Below are 20,003 nucleotides of genomic sequence, written 5' to 3' on the forward strand. Positions count from 1 at the left end.
ACTTTGACTCCCCAAAAATTTTTCTGACTCTGCCACTAATATAAATAAACTATACTAATATATATATATAAAGAGATGATCTCAATTCAAAATTTGATAATGGAATTATATAAAGGAATTTCTATCTTTACCAACTCATCTTTAGACTCTTTATAAAGATAATTATGATTTCATGCATGATCAAAATATTAATTACAAAAAAAGGGAGAAAAGGTAACATTGGTTATGTTTATATTAAAGAAAAGGCAATAATTGTACCATTCTACCTTTGTTTGTTCTTATAAAACTATTAAAGAAATTAAAGCAAAAATATATAATAATAATAAAAAGAAAAAAAAAAGAAATCCAATAGTTCTTTATTAATTGCAAGTTGCTTTATGTAAAAGCCAAGAGAATTTTAAAATGACCCAACTTTTACATATAATTTAAGTATATATAGTCTTTAACTAAAATGGTGTGTTTACATATGCTCACTTTATATATACTAGAAAATTACGTATTTAACTACATCAGATTAAGAATATTAAATGCATTTCGATTACTTATTATGTTATTATCATTTTTGTAGAGTCAGTATCGAGTTGACTCATGATGTGGGTAAACATATCAAAATAAAGCTTTGGTTGAAGTGGTAAAGAAGAGATTTTATAGATACTGGTGGTATGGGTTTAAATATCAATATTTTCAGAATCTTTTTTAAGAAATAAAAAATAGAAAAGCACCCTCGTAATAATATAATTTATTTAAAATATGTAAGATTATTTTAATAATTTCCTTGACTGAAATGGTGTCGAGTTAACTTGTGACACCAATTTAGTCGAACACTTAAATAATAATATAGATACATAATATTATTTGCGATTGACATTCTCAATGGAAATACAATATAAGTAGGTAAAAGTACCATGGAAGCTCTTGTATTAAGAGTCGGATTGTGTTTTGTCCCTTCAACTAAAAAAATGGACAAATTAGCCATTGTAGGTTAGATAAAAAAAACCAATTTATCCCTTTATGGCTAATAAAAAAAATCAAACAATGACTCATGACATGTCACGTGTACCTTCTACTAACGTGTAGAGATTAGTTTTAAAAATAGATAAAACTTTTAATAAAAAAGATCAGCTTACTTTTTGATTGAACGCACATAGACTTTTACGTATCTTTTGAGTATAAAAATCATAATCTAATCCCACTTCTAGTACGAGAATATCCATAATACTTTTAAGTAAATTTATATCAAAAATTGTGGAAAAATGGATTTTATTGACCAAAAGAGTTGACATTAAATTTCTCTTGCTAAGTAAAAAATTCCAAAAAAGTTCAATTAGATGCTTACCCAACAACTAATTTTTTCAATACTTGATAATCTAAAGTCCACTCTTTTTTATGCTTTTTCATGCACCTTTATGAAAGCATACTTTTCATCTTTAATGTGACATGATAATTCATTATCTATATATTTATTATGTCATAATTATTTTTATAATTTTAAAAAATAATTAATTATTGACGTGACACATTAGTAAAATTAATAGACGTTAATTTTTTTCATTTATTTCGAAACCAATTGTTGACAATTTTGATTTTATTATATAGTTTTAATGTTTTATTCCTTTATTCTCCTACCTAATTATAATTTAAAATTAACAACATAATCAATTTAAAACCATAGTCAAAGGCATTGCTCAAGCCCTAAATTGCAAAATAAATAATTTGATATATTTTATTGTGGGAGGAAGTTTCTCTTTTATATTATCCCAACTTGCCATGTACATACAAATAAAAAAATCCAAAATCATGATAACATGATATCTATATTTAAAATTAATATTTATAATAAGAATAAATAAATGGTTAAAGTATTTCAATTTAGTCCTCCTATTTTTTAGATTTTTAAAAATGACTTTGTAAATAACTTGAATTTAACAAAAAAATTTCCAGTGTTAACAGTTGGACCTGAATTTCGAAATTATAAAAATAAAACTACAAGGACTAAATTCTTGAATTTTAAAAAGGACTAGGACTTGTGACATATTTTACCCTAAATCAATCTTATCAAGACAGGCGTAAGTGGGAAGATACCTTAAATACAAAAAGACTTGTTCAAAGGGCAATGATGGGGACACTAATTTTAAGGGATATGTTCCAAGACAACTACTTTACCTTTTTTTCCCCATATTTTATTTATATATATATATAAATTGCTTTGAATTATTCAAGTAAAATTTGATTGAAACATATATTTTGTGTAATATAGAAACAACCCAAATCGTGAGAACCACTTCATTGATTTTGATATTATAATATTAGTATAAATAAAATATAAATTAATAAATTATTAAGTGATGAAAATTCATACAAAATTATAATAACTGGTTCAATATTAAATATGTATGTATAATGTCTAAAAGATGGATACATCGTATTGACTAGGTGTTAGGTTGGTTCGTATCGACATTGTTGTCTATGTAAGAGAATGTGCTCAACCCTTAAATAGGAAGATAATCCGCTTCAGTGCATTCGAACTCACATCCTCTTATATTGACAACCTATGTCAATCGAGATAAGATTTAATCGACAACTTATGTTACATTATTACCGAAAATATTTTTGTATTAAAAATTAATGTTAAAACCATAGGTTTAAAACCCTAGGAAATCATAGTCTTTCACATATTTCATAATAAATAAAAAGCACATGGTTTAGCATGTGTTAGTTATTTCTGTATACTGAGATATGCTGTCAGGTTTTTGGCACATATATATACATACACGTGTGCATATATATTAAAATAATTTATCTGGGCTATTTTTTTTGACACAATGTTTTAAATTATTTATAGTTCTCCCAACTCATAAATAGGAGAATAATGCGTTTTAGTATACTCAAACCCATGTCCTTTTACATTGACAACAATACCGATACTAATTGAGCTAAAACTCAATTTGCTATTTAGACAATATTACAAGAATAGACTTTTGTTTTTCTTATCCAAAATTGTTCTTGGGCTGGCCCAATCTGAAATAATTGTAAATTAATTTAAAATGAAATGATTTTGCTTTAAAATTTAAGCATAATGACCTTATAAAAAAAGTTAATTTAATTCTCAATTAATTTTTTTTGTCTTTTTAGTCTTTAAATTTGTGTAGTTATCAAATCATTTCATAAATAAAAGAAAAAGTTAACTTCTGTTAATTTTGTTGATGCGATATACATATGGATTGCCACAATAACAATTAATTTTTTAAATTTAGAAAATTTTAAAAATATATAAATTTATTTAAAAAATTTAAAATTATTAAAAAATATACAAAATAATTTTTTTTTTAAATCTTTCTATTGTTGCAATTCCTAGTCTTTGATTTTCTTCTACATCTTGTTTGAAGATGGTCTTTAACCAAATTCATAATCTACTTTAGCTTACCAATTTTGAAAACAACATATACCATGGTAATCCAAACACTACTTCGCATCCATAACCTAGCAACACCACTTTTCACTCAAAAGCAAGGCTTGGTTTTGAGCCATCTTCTATCGATAAGTTTGAATGGGTGATGGAGGCGGCGACTCATTGTTGTTGCAATCTTTTGACGGAGGAAAAACAAGTTCATTCATCGTCAAATCTAGCATTTCTCTAGGAACCCTTCCAACTAGCTTGTTTGAATAGAGGTCTAGCCATTCAAGGTTGGTCAAATACCCTATTGATGTGGGAATGTAACCACTAAGGTTATTATGAGAAAGGTTTAGCCTTTTTAAACTTATTATTTGAGAGATCAATGACCCCAAAGTCTAGGCATAGTTTGTTTTGGTCGTTTTGAATTTCCCAAAGTTTATACTAGACCTCGAACACCTTCTATCACCCTATAAAAGTTTTCAAATGATTTTACATATATTTCTAAGCACAAAAGATCTCAATTTGAGTTGAAGAGCTTCGTACATCAGTTTTATGATTTTGATTTCTAATTTTACCTAAATCTTTCTACATGATGCCAATTTGGTTCAAAGAATATTATTACGTTGCGAAATGGATGCTTTTGTAAAAGGAATTTTTTGGTATAAGCTAGGAAAGTGTTACCATAGCATCTGTATTAAATAATAATTAATTTAATTTAATTATTATATCATATTTTTTTGCAATTAATCACATCATATAATAATTTAATTTAGGAAATACATGTATAAAGAGATTTCAACTCAAAATATTACGACTGATTTCAACTCAAAATATTACGACTATCTTTAACCAAAGTAAAATGTTATTGTCTTTTGTTAAAATTTTATAAAGGGACCAAATCTCACATTTTGTCAATGTAGAACAACTAATAGCAAATTTTTACCAAAAATTTAACAAAATGGCTAATGAAACAATCTAATTGAAAAATATAGAGGATTTAATTAGAACGGTAAAAAGTTTAGAGACGAATTTAGAACTTTTACAAAAAAAGGAGGATTATATTTGCAATTAACACATATATTAAAAAAATTTCGCAGAATTTTCCATGAAAGTTCCTTGTTTGGAGAAATTTGTCAGCTTTAAACAAAGAGTTGAAAAAAAAAGCGCTAAATGAAAATCTGTATGATCAAATAGAAACTGAAATTTCAAAAAGGAAAAAAAAAGATGGGCAAGAGTGGGGTGATTATATACGATTTTATCATCTCCTTGATGTGGGTATGGTCTAATTTTCTGATAAAGCTGTTGGTGAATCAAATTTTAGGGATTGATTACCAACCCAAGGCTGAATTTGTGAAGAATTCTCTATCCGTTATCAACATGTTCTTCTTCGCCTTCTTGGGTAAGGTCACTAATGGCGGCGCTTATAATCCTTTGACTGTTTTAGCCTCCGCCGTGTCTGGTGGTTTCGCCCACTTCATTTTCACTGTTGGGGCCAGAATTCCCGCTCAGGTTAATGTCTTTTTACAACAAATTATGTGTATATTTAATGGTTAAATTATATACATTGTTGATGTTTAGGCTAATTATGAATTTGTGCATTACATAATTTTAGATTTGTTTTGATGTTTCCTGTTTATTGAAGTTTGGATTTTGTGCCTTGGGTCATGATACTTTGTTAGAATCCACTAGGTAACCATAGGGGGGCGGGGGAATTCCATTTTGCTCTACTCAAGCAAACTAGTCCCAAAAATTGGTAAAAGTACTACGGAGGCTCTTGTATTAGCAGTTGGATTACATTTTGCCCCATTTACTAGTCTCTGTTCATTGCATTAAAGAGCAAATTGATTTTTTTGTTAAAGATTTCATTCATTTATACTGATAAAAACTGGGGTGTTTACGAAATAACTATAGAGTGACATGTGACACGCCAAGTATCATTTATGCTTATTTTTTGAATAAAGAGAGCAAATACAATTTGACTCCTAGCTGAGGGCTTCCATGATACTTATACTGAATCTACTGCCATTGTTTATCTCATTTCATGTATGCATCAAGTACTTAGGGAACTATAATGTTGTTTTTTCTTACCAAACTTACGAAGGATTTGGATTTAGAAACCAAGTGTCTGGTATTTTATATGTATGGTATCTGTTGTTTGTACTTGGTTGTTCAAAGAATGTTGTTTCTCTTTAGACAAGAATCTAAACATGCTTAATATTGAATAAGGGTGTAATTGAGCTGAGCTCAACTTGAAGTTTTAAGCTCGATACTTGGCTCGAGCTTGATCGAACATCTGTTTTTAAGTTTGAGATATAATTGAGTTACTTGAGTTTGAGCTCAATTAAAGCTTGTTTACCAATTTTTGTAATTAAGCTCGAGTTCTGCTCGAAAATTAAGTTTTTGACATGACTTGTAGCATGATTTCTCACATGACCATAATCCGAACATTTGCAAACTATGTTTTGGTTGATCAATGTATGTTGACAGAGCTATTTATGATCTCAAATGTTGATTGTATGATAGATCAAAAACAGCTTTTACTTCATTGCACTTTGATATGTTGTTATGTATGTTTTTTTTGCCTTTTCAGGTAATTGGATCTATTACTGGGGTTAAGCTCATTATCCAGACCTTTCCGGGGATTGGATCCGGGCCACGTTTGAATGTCGATATCCATCAAGGTGCATTAACTGAAGGATTCTTGACATTTGCTATCGTCATCATCTCGCTCGGGCTTACTACCAAGATCCCTAGCAGTTTCTTTATAAAGACGTGGATCGCAAGCATCTCCAAGTTAGCACTTCATATTCTTGGCTCTGATCTCACTGGTGGATGCATGAACCCTGCCTCTGTAAGCACCCACCGTTTCTTAGTCCCGATCAATGTGGTCGATAACAGAACCTAACGGTTTAAACACTTTTTTTATTTATTTAAAACATGTAGGTAATGGGATGGGCTTATGCTCGTGGAAATCATATCTCGAAGGAACATATACTCGTATACTGGCTCGCTCCGATAGAGGCGACTTTGTTAGCGGTTTGGGTCTTTCGGTTAGCAGTTAAACCAGCTATAGAGGCGAAACAAAATGTAAAAGCTAAACCAGAGTGAGTCCCTCTGTTTGTTGAAACTCATCAGTAACCTCGAGGATATGATAACTCAAAGTGTATGTAAATTCCAGGGTTAGATAATACTTTTCGAAAATTAGGAATTTAGTCTCTGTAATTGTATTTTTAGGAATTCCATCCTTATTTTTCAGATTTCAAAATTCAAGTTCAATTGTTAATGTTGTTAATTTTTTTGTTGTTGTTAAATTTGTTGCTATCGGATTCTGAAAAAAAAAACTACTCATTTGATAGCTATGTAATTAAAAAAGATGTTGTCAATAACCTAAAATTTAACAAAAAAATTAATAGTATTAACAGCTGGACTTGAATTATGAAATATAAAAAGTAGATGGATTAAATTTCTAAAAATATAAATATAGGGACTAAATTCTTAATTTTGAAAAGTATAGGGACTATGGGTATGTTTTAACCAAATTCCAATCCATATTTGCATTGATTTCTTTGTTTTATATGTAGTGTAACCTATTGCTGCATGTGACATTGTCTGCTTTGTATTTTTAAAATTTAAAATTTTATTCTTCATCAAATTTTAATCGTTAAATTTATTAAGTTATATTATTTCTGAAATATATACTCGAACGTATTATCATATATGTAATATTGCGTAAAAAATATTATTTTCACATTTTTTAATTAAAAGTTAAATTAATAGATTAACGATAATTATTTGCGTTAAATATTATAATATATGTGCTAAATTTATAATTATACACATAGTATAAGATTAGTAATTAAATTTAATCAAACGGATTTAATTGCTCGTGTTTAGATTAAGATTAAATTTTCAAAATTAAAAAAATATAAAGACTAAAATTAATCAAATTAAAATATAACGAATAAATTCACAATTTTTACACTGTATAAAGACTAATAACAAAAATAGTAATTTTTGTGAACTTCAAAAAATGATATATCGATATCTTTATAAAATATCGATATTCAAATTCGAGTAACATTCATTAATAATACAATCATTAAGGACATGACCAAAAATAATAAGAAGAATACTGAAATGATTATTGCAACAAGAAAGATAACAACACTCAAATAACACAATTTCAATACATATAATATCTAAACATGATCCAAAAAAATCTTCAGCAGATAATTAAGGAACATTCAAGTGTAATTCAGCCTGCAGATGAACAAGACATTCAAGTGTGCTTCAGCCTGCAAAAGAACAAGACATATCAGTTAGAGACCAAAACTGTCCACAATATTAATGTTATCAAACGAGAAAACAATGATTTACAAACTTGTCTCTTAATACGGGTTTTGTTCCTGACTCTTATCAAAAGTAGGGATGGCAATAGGATGGATTTTTGTCTGTGTCAACTCGAAGCTTGACTAATCTGTCCCGATCTCGATTTTTAAGAAAAAATTTGCTTTGAAGTTGAAATTTAATAGGAGATTCAACTCTAATCTAATTTGATATGAATTTAATTTAATCGTTTTATTTTTTATTTTGAAGGAAATAATATTACATTTTTAATTGATTTATCTTTTTTTTTGAAGCAAATAAAATTATTATTTTTAGTTTAAGTTTAAAATTTAATATTATATATAGGGCAATTTTGTAAATATCTCGAAATGGAGTAGTTTTACCTCAAACTTGACTTCAATCTGACTATTTTTATAATTTCACCTAGCTCGTCTTGAACCCAATTTTTCAAAAAAATTCCAACCCTAATGGATCGAGTGGGGTCGGAACTCGTTGGATTCAGATTTTTTTGTCTATCCCTAGCCAAAAACTATGAACGGTTCATAAAAGAAGTGCCTTGACCGTATTTGGGCACAAAGCCACCCACCAAGGGTCATGAGCGTCTCGCCTTTGGTGGAGTTACCCATGACATACAGGTTACCACTTAAGGAACATAATACTACTAACACTACGGTCGACTACTCAATAGATGACACTTTAAAAACTTTTAACCCTCAACAAAACTATTTCCCAAAATCTTACCCCTGCATTTTGGTGGTATGTGAAGATTATATTTGCACTTCTTAGGCAATGCAAATGCACGAGAAGGGTTGATATTGAAGGCAGGAAGAGCATCCTTGAACTTGCAAAGACAATTCAAATCGGCATGTTTTATCAAAAGACAACATTTCTTGGTAGGTGGTGGAGGGTATCTCCCGGTGACCGCCGGCCGGCAAAGGTTCAACCTACTCAATGGAATGTTACATATGGTTGCCCCTTTAGCTCCTTCCACCATTGCAATGACCACAAAGATTGCTACCAAGCAATACACCATACGTTTCTCACTAACCTTACCCATTTTACTTGCCTCAAAAAAACCTGTATCAAACCCAATGCTAAGTACCACACCTGAACTTAATTTATAGCAAGGGTTTTGAGGGTAAACTATCTTAGTAGTCACTCAATTATTAGTAAATTTTTTTTAGTCACCAAACTATGAAAAATTACAAAAACGTCATCTAACAATTAGTAAATTTCTTTTTTGGTCACCCAACTATATTGAATTTTTGGGTGTTTCTATTTTTATGTTAGCCAGCTGGAGACAAAAATGACAACTTGAATAGTTTGGTGATTATTTTGTAATTTTTCATAGTTGTGTGGCTAAAAAAAATTTACTAATAGTTGGGTGACTACTAGCATACTTTACCCATATATATATGTATATATATATAACAAGACATGTGAATACAGTCTGTAGGATAGTCACGAGAGAACTTAAAGAGTAGAAAATACTTAATCTGTGAGTATGAATTGAACAACAAATTCTATGAAGAATGTTTCCATGGTTATAGTTTTTAATTCATTAAAAAAGTTAAATTATGCTATTAATTCTAGTACTTTGTCAAAATTATAGATTTAGTCTTTATACTTTAATTTAATTAATTTCACTCTTGTACTTTTCGAATTTTGAAATTTAGTCATAACTCAAATAGTAACAATCAAATTCGTTTAGATAAATTCAATTAATAGTCCTGTACAATGCGTATAGTTGCAGATTTAGTCTATATTCTTCAATTAGATCATTTTAAGTCCCTACATTTTTATTGAAATTTGAAATTTCAGTCTTAACGCAAATGACAATCGTTAATCCATTGCATGGATTTTTAGTGAGTAATATGTGGAAATAATCAATTGACATGTTATTACACATATGATAATATGTTTATTACATCAGATTTTAGAAATAGCAAAACTTATTGAATTTAACAGTTATTGTTTGGTTAGTATTGAAATTTTAAAATTTGAAAAGTACAATTACATACTAAAAATAATTAAATTAAAGTACAAAGATTAAATCTATAAATTTTTGCAAAAATTAAGGACTAAGAGCAGAAATTAACCTTAAAAATGTCGGTTTGATGTTTCATTTCCAGGATGTCGAAACTATGGTTTCGTATAAGAAAACAGGCCATGCAATATTTGGTGACTTACCCATAATCTAGACTATTGGCTATTAAAAAGATATTTAAAACACAACACGACAATATATAACATGTGAATTGTCAATGTCTTGTCTGTTTGTCCTTCTCGTTTCTATCAAACACTTTTGTCGGCTTTGACCAGATTGGATCAAAACAAACTTTTGAGAAATCATATCTTATATCTATGTTTAAATATACGAGGAACATGAACTTTAATTATAGATGTCTTGATGGGATTCAATGTTCATTGTATCACTCTTAGCCTGGTTTGAATATCGGGTTTGAGTTAATGTTACATTCGTTTTTGAAATAATCACGGTTAATGTTAGAAATTGTGTGACCTAAAAATCTTGTTAAAAATAAAATACAAGTGGTAAGATAGGGGATCTACGAGGGTGAAGGTTGTAGTCTATTGTAGATCTCCGCAGTACGATACATGCTGCACAAGTGAAATTCGTATAGAAGCTTGATGTTGATTACAATAAAGTGTTTTAATCTTATTGTATTATTTCTATTTGACTTTGCTTAGAATATGATTTTACAAACCTATAATTAAATAAACGTAGTCTATACTTCTCTTGTATGATTCGAATTCGACATAGTGAATTTCTTCTCCTCTGCTCGTGGTTTTTCCCCGAAAAAGTTTCCATGTAAAATTCTTTGTGTTCTATTTTTCTCTCTTTCTTTGCTATTCATTTTCATTATTGACGTTCAGTTTTATCAGTTAATTATACAATAAACATCAATCAAACATGTAATTAAGTGCTAAACACATTTACATTCTGTTAATCAATCAAATCTGAGCCTTAATTGAGCTTACAAAAACTCTTTTATTGACTCGAGCAAGAAATAAGACCAAATCATAAAGTTTTAAAAATTCCAAGCCGTCATCATGACTTTAGTGTTTCCTTGTTGCGACAAGACTTTCTAAGTTTCCAATGTCGCGATGTTGAGATTCGTAGTCATGACGTGGAACTTGTTTTCGATAAAAAATGTACCATTCGATACTTATTTTAGTGCTCCCGAACAAGCTATTCGATTTACTCAACAAATCACCATCTTTACATGAATCAAACCATACTAAAAACATACCCAAACAAGCCATTTAACCATTTTCATTCAATCAATTCAATATAAGTTCAAATTAACACAAAACATACCGATTCAACTCATTCAATTATAAACCATCCATCCAACCAACTAGCCATTTCCGTAAATATACTTAAAAATGAGCCTTTTTAAATAAATTAGTCCTTAAAATTATATTAATATTTTAATAAATAGAACCAAAATTACATTGAATTATATTTTCATGTCCAACCAAAATTGACAACTAACAAAACCTAATCTTAAATTCATTATGATATGATTGGAGGCAATACATGTTGAAAAGTCAACAAAGGTAGGAAGCAACTTGTTAAAAAGGTGAAGCAAGTTGCTCTGTTGAAAAGTTGAATGGGATAATTACAATTTTAGTCCCTAATTTTTTAGGCCATTTACAAGTTAGTCCCTGAATTTCAACTATAAATAGACCTTCTCATTTTTCATTTCAACTATCCCAACCAATCTTTCTCTCTTAGTTTTCTCTCTTCTCCCATTTGAGAATTCTTAAGGAATTCTATTTGTTTGTATTATTTTGGAGATAATAAAGTTATCATCTGGTGTTAGTGCCCGAGGACGTAGGTATAATTTACCAAACCTTGTTAAAACTCTTGTGTTTTTTCTTGTCCTATTTTTCTTTAAATATTTGAGGGTATAATAGCAGTATTTAATTGTGCTATTAAATTATTATAGAAGGAATATTCTGACTAAGGAAAGACTTGGTATTTAAGAGATCCATGTGATCCACCTCTCTTCCCTGGGAATTGAACTTTATGTGATTTTTTAGTACAATAATTTACACGCTTCCGACCCTATTGGAACTACAAGTGGTATCAAGAGCCGAAGGTTAATCGTAGTATGCTCTGTGGTTGCAGTTTAAACTGATCTTCCATATCAGAAAAGATTTCCTTAGGTATATTGAAAGATTATGGAGAAAACGGTCGGTGTAGGAGCTTCAACATCGTCCATGTGGACAAGACCGATAATTGCAAATGCAAGATTGGCCGTGGAGATCTTTGATGGCACGGGCCATTTTGGTATGTGGCAAAGTGAGGTTCTAGATGCCCTTTTTCAGCAGGGTCTAGACATTGCCATTGATGAAGAGAAACCAGATGATGTACAGGAGAAAGATTGGTTGGGATAGTTGAAATGAAAAATGAGAAGGTCTATTTATAGGAGAAAGATTGGTTGGGATAGTTGAAATGAAAAATGAGAAGGTCTATTTATAGTTGAAATTCAGGGACTAACTTGCAAATAGCCTAAAAAATTAGGGACCAAAATTACAATTATCCCATTCAACTTTTCAACATTCGGTGCAACTTACTTCACCTTTTTAACAAGTTGCTTCCTACCTTTGTTGACTTTTCAACAATCTCCACCTTGAAGATTTGATTAGGATAATCACATCTTCACACACTTCCTTCAACTTCCCAAATTCGATAATTAGGAAGCAACTTGTTAAAAAGGTGAAGCAAGTTGCACCGAATGTTGAAAAGTTGAATGGGATAATTGCAATTTTGGTCCCTAATTTTTTAGGCCATTTGCAAGTTAGTCCCTGAATTTCAACTATAAATAGACCTTCTCATTTTTCATTTCAACTATCCCAACCAATCTTTCTCTCTTAGTTTTCTCTCTTCTCCCATTTGAGAATTCTTAAGGAATTCTATTTGTTTGTATTATTTTGGAGATAATAAAGTTATCATCTGCTGTTAGTGCCCGAGGACGTAGGTATAATTTACCGAACCTCGTTAAAACTTTTGTGTTTTTTCTTGTCCTATTTTTCTTTAAATATTTGAGGGTATAATAGCAGTATTTAATTGTGCTATTAAATTACTATAGAAGGAATATTCTGACTAAGGAAAGACTTGGTATTTAAGAGATCCATGTGATCCACCTCTCTTCCCTGAGAATTGAACTTTGTGTGATTTTTTAGTACAATAATTTACACGCTTCTGACCCTATTGGAACTACGCACTTCATCCTTAGTTCTCATGGTATACACCCAAACTCTTCTGGAAAAGTCATCAACAAAAGTAACAAAGTAGTGTTTTCCTCCCAATGAAGGTGTCTTGGAAGGCCCCCACACATCTGAGTGAACATATTCCAAAATACCTTTTGTATTATGGATAGCAGTGCCGAATTTCACCCTCTTTTGCTTTCCCAAAACACAATACTTGCAAAATTTTAATTTGTAAGCCTTTGCACCTTTCAACAATCATTGCTTTGCCAGAATTTGCAAGGATTTTTCGCTGGCATGTCCCAACTTCATATGCCACAACTGCATTGAGTCCAATTTTTTGTTATCGGAAGCTGCAGCGACTGCTCCAATAACTGTACTACCTTGGTAGTAATACAAGTTATTTTTCCTGATGCCCTTCAATATCACAAGTGCGCCAGATGTCACTTTCAAAATCCCATTTCTCATAATAACAACTGAACCATTAGATTCCAAGGCTCCCAATGAGATGAGATTTTTCTTCAAACTGGGCACGTACCGAACATCAGTCAGAACTCTGGTTGATCCATCTTGATTCTTTAATTGGATTGAACCTATCCCAACAGTTTTACAGGCATTGTCATTGCCCATATAAACAACTCCTCCATTTAGTTCTACTAAATCAGAGAACCACTCCCGGTTAGGGGACATATGATAGGTACAACCCAAATCCCATATCCACTCATCTGAATGGAACAACGATGATGATGCAACCAGTGATAGTTCAAGTCACTGGTATCATGCTTTGCAACACAAGCATCTACAACAGCTTTTCCCTTATTCTTCAGCTTTGGACAATTTTTCTTCCAATGGCCTTTCTCATGACAAAAGGCACATTCATCTTTCCCGAGTCTGGACTTTGACTTTGATCTCCCTTTCTGAGTTTTCTTCCGAGTGTATGAACGACCTCAGACTACTAAAGCTTCTGTATCTCTGATTAAGTTTTTCTGTTTGTCCTTCTTTCTCTGTTCATAACTGTATAAGGCCGCACAGACTTCGCTCAGAGATATATCACTCCTGCCATGAAGTAGAGTAGTTTCTAGGAACTCAAGCTCCTCAGGAAGTGACCCCAACAGCATCAAAGCCAAATCTTCATCTTTGAATGTCTCATCCATATTTAGCAAATCAGTGACTAACTGATTAAATTTGGTGATGTGATCATTCATTGTGGTACTTGGGACATAAGTGAAGCGAAACAGTCTTTTTTTCAAGTGGAGCTTATTTTGACTGTTTTTCTTCAAAAATTTTTCTTCAAGTGCCACCCACAACTTATTTGCTGAAGTTTCCTTTGAAAAAGCATACCTCTGCTCTCGAGAAAGGCATGATCTAATTGTGCCACATGCCAACCGATTGGTAGCACAGTTGAATTTGGAGCTAGCTCAACTTGATGTTAAGACGGCTTTCTTGCATGGTGAGTTAGAAGAGGAGATTTATATGACTCAACCCGAAGGATACACAAATGCTGGTGGTAGAAATTGGGTTTGTAAGCTGAACAAATCGCTATATGGATTGAAGCAATCCCCAAGGCAGTGGTACAAGCGATTTGATAGCTTTATGAGAAGGCAGAAGTACACAAGAAGTAAATATGACAATTGTGTGTATTTGCAAAAACTGCATGATGGATCTTTCATTTATCTACTCTTGTATGTTGATGATATGTTAATCGCTTCGAAGAGCCAAAAGAGATAGATATGCTGAAGGCTCAGTTGAATCAAGAGTTCGAGATGAAAGATCTAGGTGAGGCCAAGAAGATTCTCGGCATGAAGATAAGTAGAGATAGACAGAGAGGCAAGCTTTGTTTAAATCAGAAGCAATATCTGAAAAAGGTATTACAATGTTTTGGTGTAAATGAAAACACAAAACATGTAAGTACCCCACTTGCTTCTCATTTGAAACTCAGTGCTCAATTATCTCCGAAGACTGAAGATGAAAGAGAATATATGGCGAAAGTTCCATATGCTAATGCAGTTGGGAGTTTGATGTATGCAATGGTGTGTATGCTGCCTAACATTTCACAAGCTGTTGGAGTTGTGAGCAGGTATATGCATGATCCTGGAAAAGGACATTGGCAAGCTGTGAAATGGATTCTACGGTATCTTCGAAAAACCGTAGACGTTGGTTTAATTTTTGAGCAGGATGAAGCACTTGGTCAGTTTGTAGTTGGATATGTTGATTCCGACTTTGCTGGTGATTTAGATAAACGTCGTTCAACTACGGGGTATCTGTTTACTCTTGTGAAAGCCCCAGTGAGTTGGAAGTCTACCTTACAGTCTACAGTAGCTGTGTCTACTACAGAAGCGGAATATATGGCAGTTACAGAAGCTGTTAATGAGGCTATTTGGCTTAATGGATTGTTGAAAGACTTGGGAGTTGTTCAAAGTCACATTAATCTATATTGAGATAGTCAGAGCGCTATTCATTTAGCGAAAAATCAAGTCTATCATTCAAGAACCAAGCATATCGACGTAAGATATCACTTTGTGCGGGAAGTCTTTGAAAAAGGAAAAATTCTACTTCAGAAGATTCCGGCAGTAGATAATCCCGCAGATATGATGACCAAGGTGGTAACAACAATCAAGTTTAATAATTGTTTGAACTTGATTAACATCCTGAGAATTTGAGCACCTTCAGGTGTATGGCGCTCGAGAGCGCATTTGTAGGTACTACAAAAGATAACTTTATCGAATTTGGGGAGTTGAAGGAAGTATGTGAAGATGTGATTATCCTAATCAAATCTTCAAGGTGGAGATTGTTGAAAAGTCAACAAAGGTAGGAAGCAACTTGTTAAAAAGGTGAAGCAAGTTGCATCGAATGTTGAAAAGTTGAATGGGATAATTGCAATTTTGGTCCCTAATTTTTTAGGCCATTTGCAAGTTAGTCCCTGAATTTCAACTATAAATAGACCTTCTCATTTTTCATTTCAACTATCCCAACCAATCTTTCTCTCTTAGTTTTCTCTCTTCTCCCATTTGAGAATTCTTAAAGAATTCTATTTGTTTGTATTATTTTGGAGATAATAAAGTTATCATCTGGTGTTAGTGCCCGAGGACGTAGGTATAATTTACCGAACCTCGTTAAAACTCTTGTGTTTTTTCTTGTCCTATTTTTCTTTCAATATTTGAGGGTATAATAGCAGTATTTAATTGTGCTATTAAATTACTATAGAAGGAATATTCTGACTAAAGAAAGACTTGGTATTTAAGAGATCCATGTGATCCACCTCTCTTCCCTGAAAATTGAACTTTGTGTGATTTTTTAGTACAATAATTTACACGCTTCCGACCCTATTGGAACTACAATACACCTATCTACAACCTTCAATTAAATACACATTAAATTTTGCACATGTCTATGCACGTATCTAAGAAAAGTCAACCACATTCCTCAATATTAAACATTAAACTTCATTTTCATCAAAGATCCAAAGATCAACCTATGGAGATTGAACATTACAGCTTCATCAAGGAATCTACTTCAAAGATTATGAACTATATACTCCTTTCCCTTACCCAAATATAATTAAAACCTTTTAAGAACTCTTTTTATCGATCTCTGAAATTCTCAGAATCACCACCAACGATTCTTCATAGTAATGTATATGAATCACCATGTATCACTAAGCTAATAATTTGTATCAACAATTGGTGTGATGTGCATGTAATCATCTTGAAAATTACAACTATTAAGAGTTTCAGTACCAAGCTAATTCAATTGGTCAAAGTAACCGATAACATGGGAACTATTATAAAAAGAACAAACTGGGCTTCTCTCATTTGTCTGCTTTGAAATATAACTAGTATAGTTGTTGCCAACCTTTGCATTAGGTTAATTATTTTTTAAGCTAAATTATAGAATAAATAATTGAATATTAAAATACACTCTATATCTTTATAGTTTTTCACAACTAACAAATTCTAGGCTTAAATTCATTATGATATGATTGGAGGCAATACACCGATCTATCAACATTCAATGAAATACACATTAAATTTTACACGTGTCTATGCACGCATGTAAGTAAAGTCAACTACAGTCCTTATCTATTAAACAGTAAACTTCATTTCCATCAAAGATCCAAAGATCAAGAAATGGAGAACGAGCTTCACAATTTGATCAAGGTATGGATTTTAGCTATAATTTCCCTTTGTTATTGTTTCTACATATCATCAAAGCTCCCCAAAGGCATTTTCAAGCTTTTTTCTTTAACCCCAATCTTCATCTTCTTCCTTTACCTCCCTCTCACCATCTCCTCCGCCTCTCTCGTCGGCATCACCGCCTTCTTCCTCTCTTGGTTAGCTAATTTTAAGCTCCTCCTCTTTTGTTTCGACCAACCACCGCTCTCACCACCGCCGTCCAACCTTTTTCATTTCATTTCCTTAGCTTCTCTTCCCATTAAACCAAAACAAAAAACCCCATCTCAAAACAAATCTAAACAACCCCAAAGATCAATCGTGTTTGCTATAAAAGTTTTAATATTAGCTTTGCTTTATCATTGTTATAGCTACAAACAAAATATCCATAAAAATGTAGTTCTAGCAATGTACTGTGTCCACATCTACATTGAGCTTGAGCTCATCCTAGCCTTGGCCACAACCCTTGCTCGAGCCATGTTTGGGTTCGAGATCGAACCACAGTTCAATGAACCCTACTTGGCTACCTCTTTACAAGATTTTTGGGGTCGTAGATGGAACCTTATGGTTACTAGTATTCTACGACCAACCGTATATTACCCCATACGCCATATTTCTACTCGTTTGCTCGGATCAAGGTGGGCTTCGTTGCCGGCGATAGTCACCGTGTTCGTCGTCTCCGGCTTGATGCATGAATTGATTTTTTATTACATGACTCGTGTGGCTCCTACTTGGGAGGTGGCATGGTTTTTCATCTTACATGGGGTTGCGGTGGTGGCGGAAGTGGTGGCGAAAAAGGTGGTGCCTGATAACATGAGGTTGCACTCGGTGGTTTCCGGGGCGTTAGCTTTGGGATTTGTGGCGGTGACTGCCGTTTGGTTGTTTCTCCCGCAGTTAGTGAGGAATGGTGTAGATGAGAAGAGCATTGGAGAGTACTCCAAGTTGATGGATCTTATAAAGGGTTTGCTTCCATTTTGAATATCATTGTAATTTTAGAAAAAAATCATAAATAAAAATCAAGCCATTTAAATTCCTTCATTTGGAATCATGGTGACGATTATATTGAAGGCAGGACGAGCATCCTTGAAGTTACAAAGACAATTCAAGTCGGCATGTTCTATCAAAACACAGCATTGTTTGGTCGGTGGTGGAGGGTATCTCCCAGTAACCACCTGCCCGCAAAGGTTCAACCTACTCAATGGAATGTTACATATGGTTGCCCCTTTAGCTCCTTCCACCATTGCAATGACCACAAAGATTGCTACCAAGCAATACACCATAAGTTTCTCACTAACTTTACCCATTTTTCTTGCCTCAATAAAAACCTATATCAAACACAATGCTAAGTAACACACCTGCACTTAATTTATAGCAAGGGTTTTGAGGTAAACTATTTAGTATTCACCCAATTATTAGTAAAAAATTTTTGTCACTCAACAATGAAAAGTTATAAAATGGTCATCCAATTATTAGTAAATTTCTTTTTTGGTCACCTAATTATCTTAGATTTTTGGGTATTTCTATTTTTTGGTAGCCAACTGGGGATCCAAAATGACAAAATTGAATAGTTTAGTAATTATTTTGTAACTTTCCACAGTTGCGTGATTAAAAAAGAAATTTACTAATAGCTAGATGATCATTTTATAACTTTTCATAACTATGTGATTAAAAATAAAATTATTAATAATTGAGTGACTACTAGCATAATTTACACATATATATATATATATAACAAGACGTGAATACAGTTTGTAGGATAATCACGAGAGAACTTGAGTAGAAACTACATAACCCTCTGAGTGTGAATTGAACAACAAAGTTCTATGAAGAATAATTCCATGGTTATTTTTTTCATTAAAAAAAGGTAAATTCTACTATTAATCTCAGTATTTTGTCAAAATTATGGATTTAGGTTTTATACTTTATTTTGATCAATTTGAGTCTTATATTTTTCGAATTTTGACATTTAATCATAACTCACATAATAGCAATTAAATTCGTTCAGTTAAATTCAATTAATAGTCCTATTACTATGTTTAAAGTTACAGATTTAATCCATATTTTTCAAGTGGATCATTTTAAGTCCCTATATTTTTCGAATTTTAAAATTTCAATCTTGAAGCAAATGACAATCGTTAATCCATTGCATGGATTTTTAGTTAATAATATGTGAAAATAATCAACTGACATGGTATTACATATATGATAATATGTTTATCACATCAAAATTTTGAAATAGCAAAACTTACTGAATCTAATAGTTATCGTTTGGTTAGTATTGAAACTTTAAAATTTGAAAAGTACAATCACTAAAAATACTAAATTAAAGTATAGAGATTAAATCTATAAATTTTACAAAAAAAATAAGGACTAACAGCAAAAATTAACCTTAAAAATGTCGGTTTGATGTTCCATTTCCAGGATGTAGAAACTATGGTTTCGAATAAGAAAACAAGCCATGCAATATTTAGTGACTTCCCGATAATCTAGACTATAGGCTATAAAAATGATAATTAAAACACAACACGACAATATATAACATGTAAGTTGTCAAAGTTTGTCTGTTTGTCCTTCTCGTTTCTATCAAACACTTTTGTTGGATTTGACCAGATTGAATAAAAACAAATTTTTGAGAAAGCATATCTTATATTTGTCGAAACTATTTTCAAATCAAGTTTTAAAAAATGAGAATTAATTTTAAAAAAACGAAAACGGGAGTCGTCACCAATCTTTTTAGGTGTGATTGGATCACCTTTAAAACATTTTTGTTTTAAAATCATTAGTTTTGGTCTACGTAATAAAAAGAACGGGTTCGGGAGTCGGTCATAACGCCCAAAAATTGGTACCTAATTGAT

The 20,003-nt window shown here is 31.8% G+C and overlaps 3 protein-coding genes across 3 annotated transcripts; 2 read left to right on the plus strand and 1 right to left on the minus strand.

Moving 5' to 3' along the window:
- Positions 1-4,500: 4,500 nt before the first annotated feature.
- On the plus strand, positions 4,501-6,686 carry LOC107932717 (probable aquaporin SIP2-1). Its single transcript, XM_016864804.2, has 3 exons — positions 4,501-4,903; positions 5,985-6,245; positions 6,338-6,686. Exons 1-3 carry the CDS (start codon positions 4,619-4,621, stop codon positions 6,500-6,502), a joined length of 711 nt encoding a protein of 236 aa, XP_016720293.1. The 5' UTR covers positions 4,501-4,618; the 3' UTR covers positions 6,503-6,686.
- Positions 6,687-7,440: 754 nt separating this feature from the next.
- Positions 7,441-8,843, minus strand: LOC107932748 (putative lipid-transfer protein DIR1). Its single transcript, XM_016864836.2, has 2 exons — positions 8,483-8,843; positions 7,441-7,689 (listed from the first exon to the last, which is right to left on the minus strand). Exons 1-2 carry the CDS (start codon positions 8,796-8,798, stop codon positions 7,685-7,687), a joined length of 321 nt encoding a protein of 106 aa, XP_016720325.1. The 5' UTR covers positions 8,799-8,843; the 3' UTR covers positions 7,441-7,684.
- Positions 8,844-16,993: 8,150 nt separating this feature from the next.
- LOC107932723 (probable long-chain-alcohol O-fatty-acyltransferase 5) lies at positions 16,994-18,186 on the plus strand. Its single transcript, XM_016864811.2, has one exon. The coding sequence runs from the start codon at positions 17,107-17,109 to the stop codon at positions 18,124-18,126; it is 1,020 nt and encodes a 339-aa protein (XP_016720300.1). The 5' UTR covers positions 16,994-17,106; the 3' UTR covers positions 18,127-18,186.
- The last annotated feature ends 1,817 nt before the right edge of the window (positions 18,187-20,003 follow it).

This window comes from Gossypium hirsutum, chromosome A04 (assembly GCF_007990345.1).
Source record: "Gossypium hirsutum isolate 1008001.06 chromosome A04, Gossypium_hirsutum_v2.1, whole genome shotgun sequence".
NCBI classification, from domain to species: Eukaryota; Viridiplantae; Streptophyta; class Magnoliopsida; order Malvales; family Malvaceae; genus Gossypium; species Gossypium hirsutum.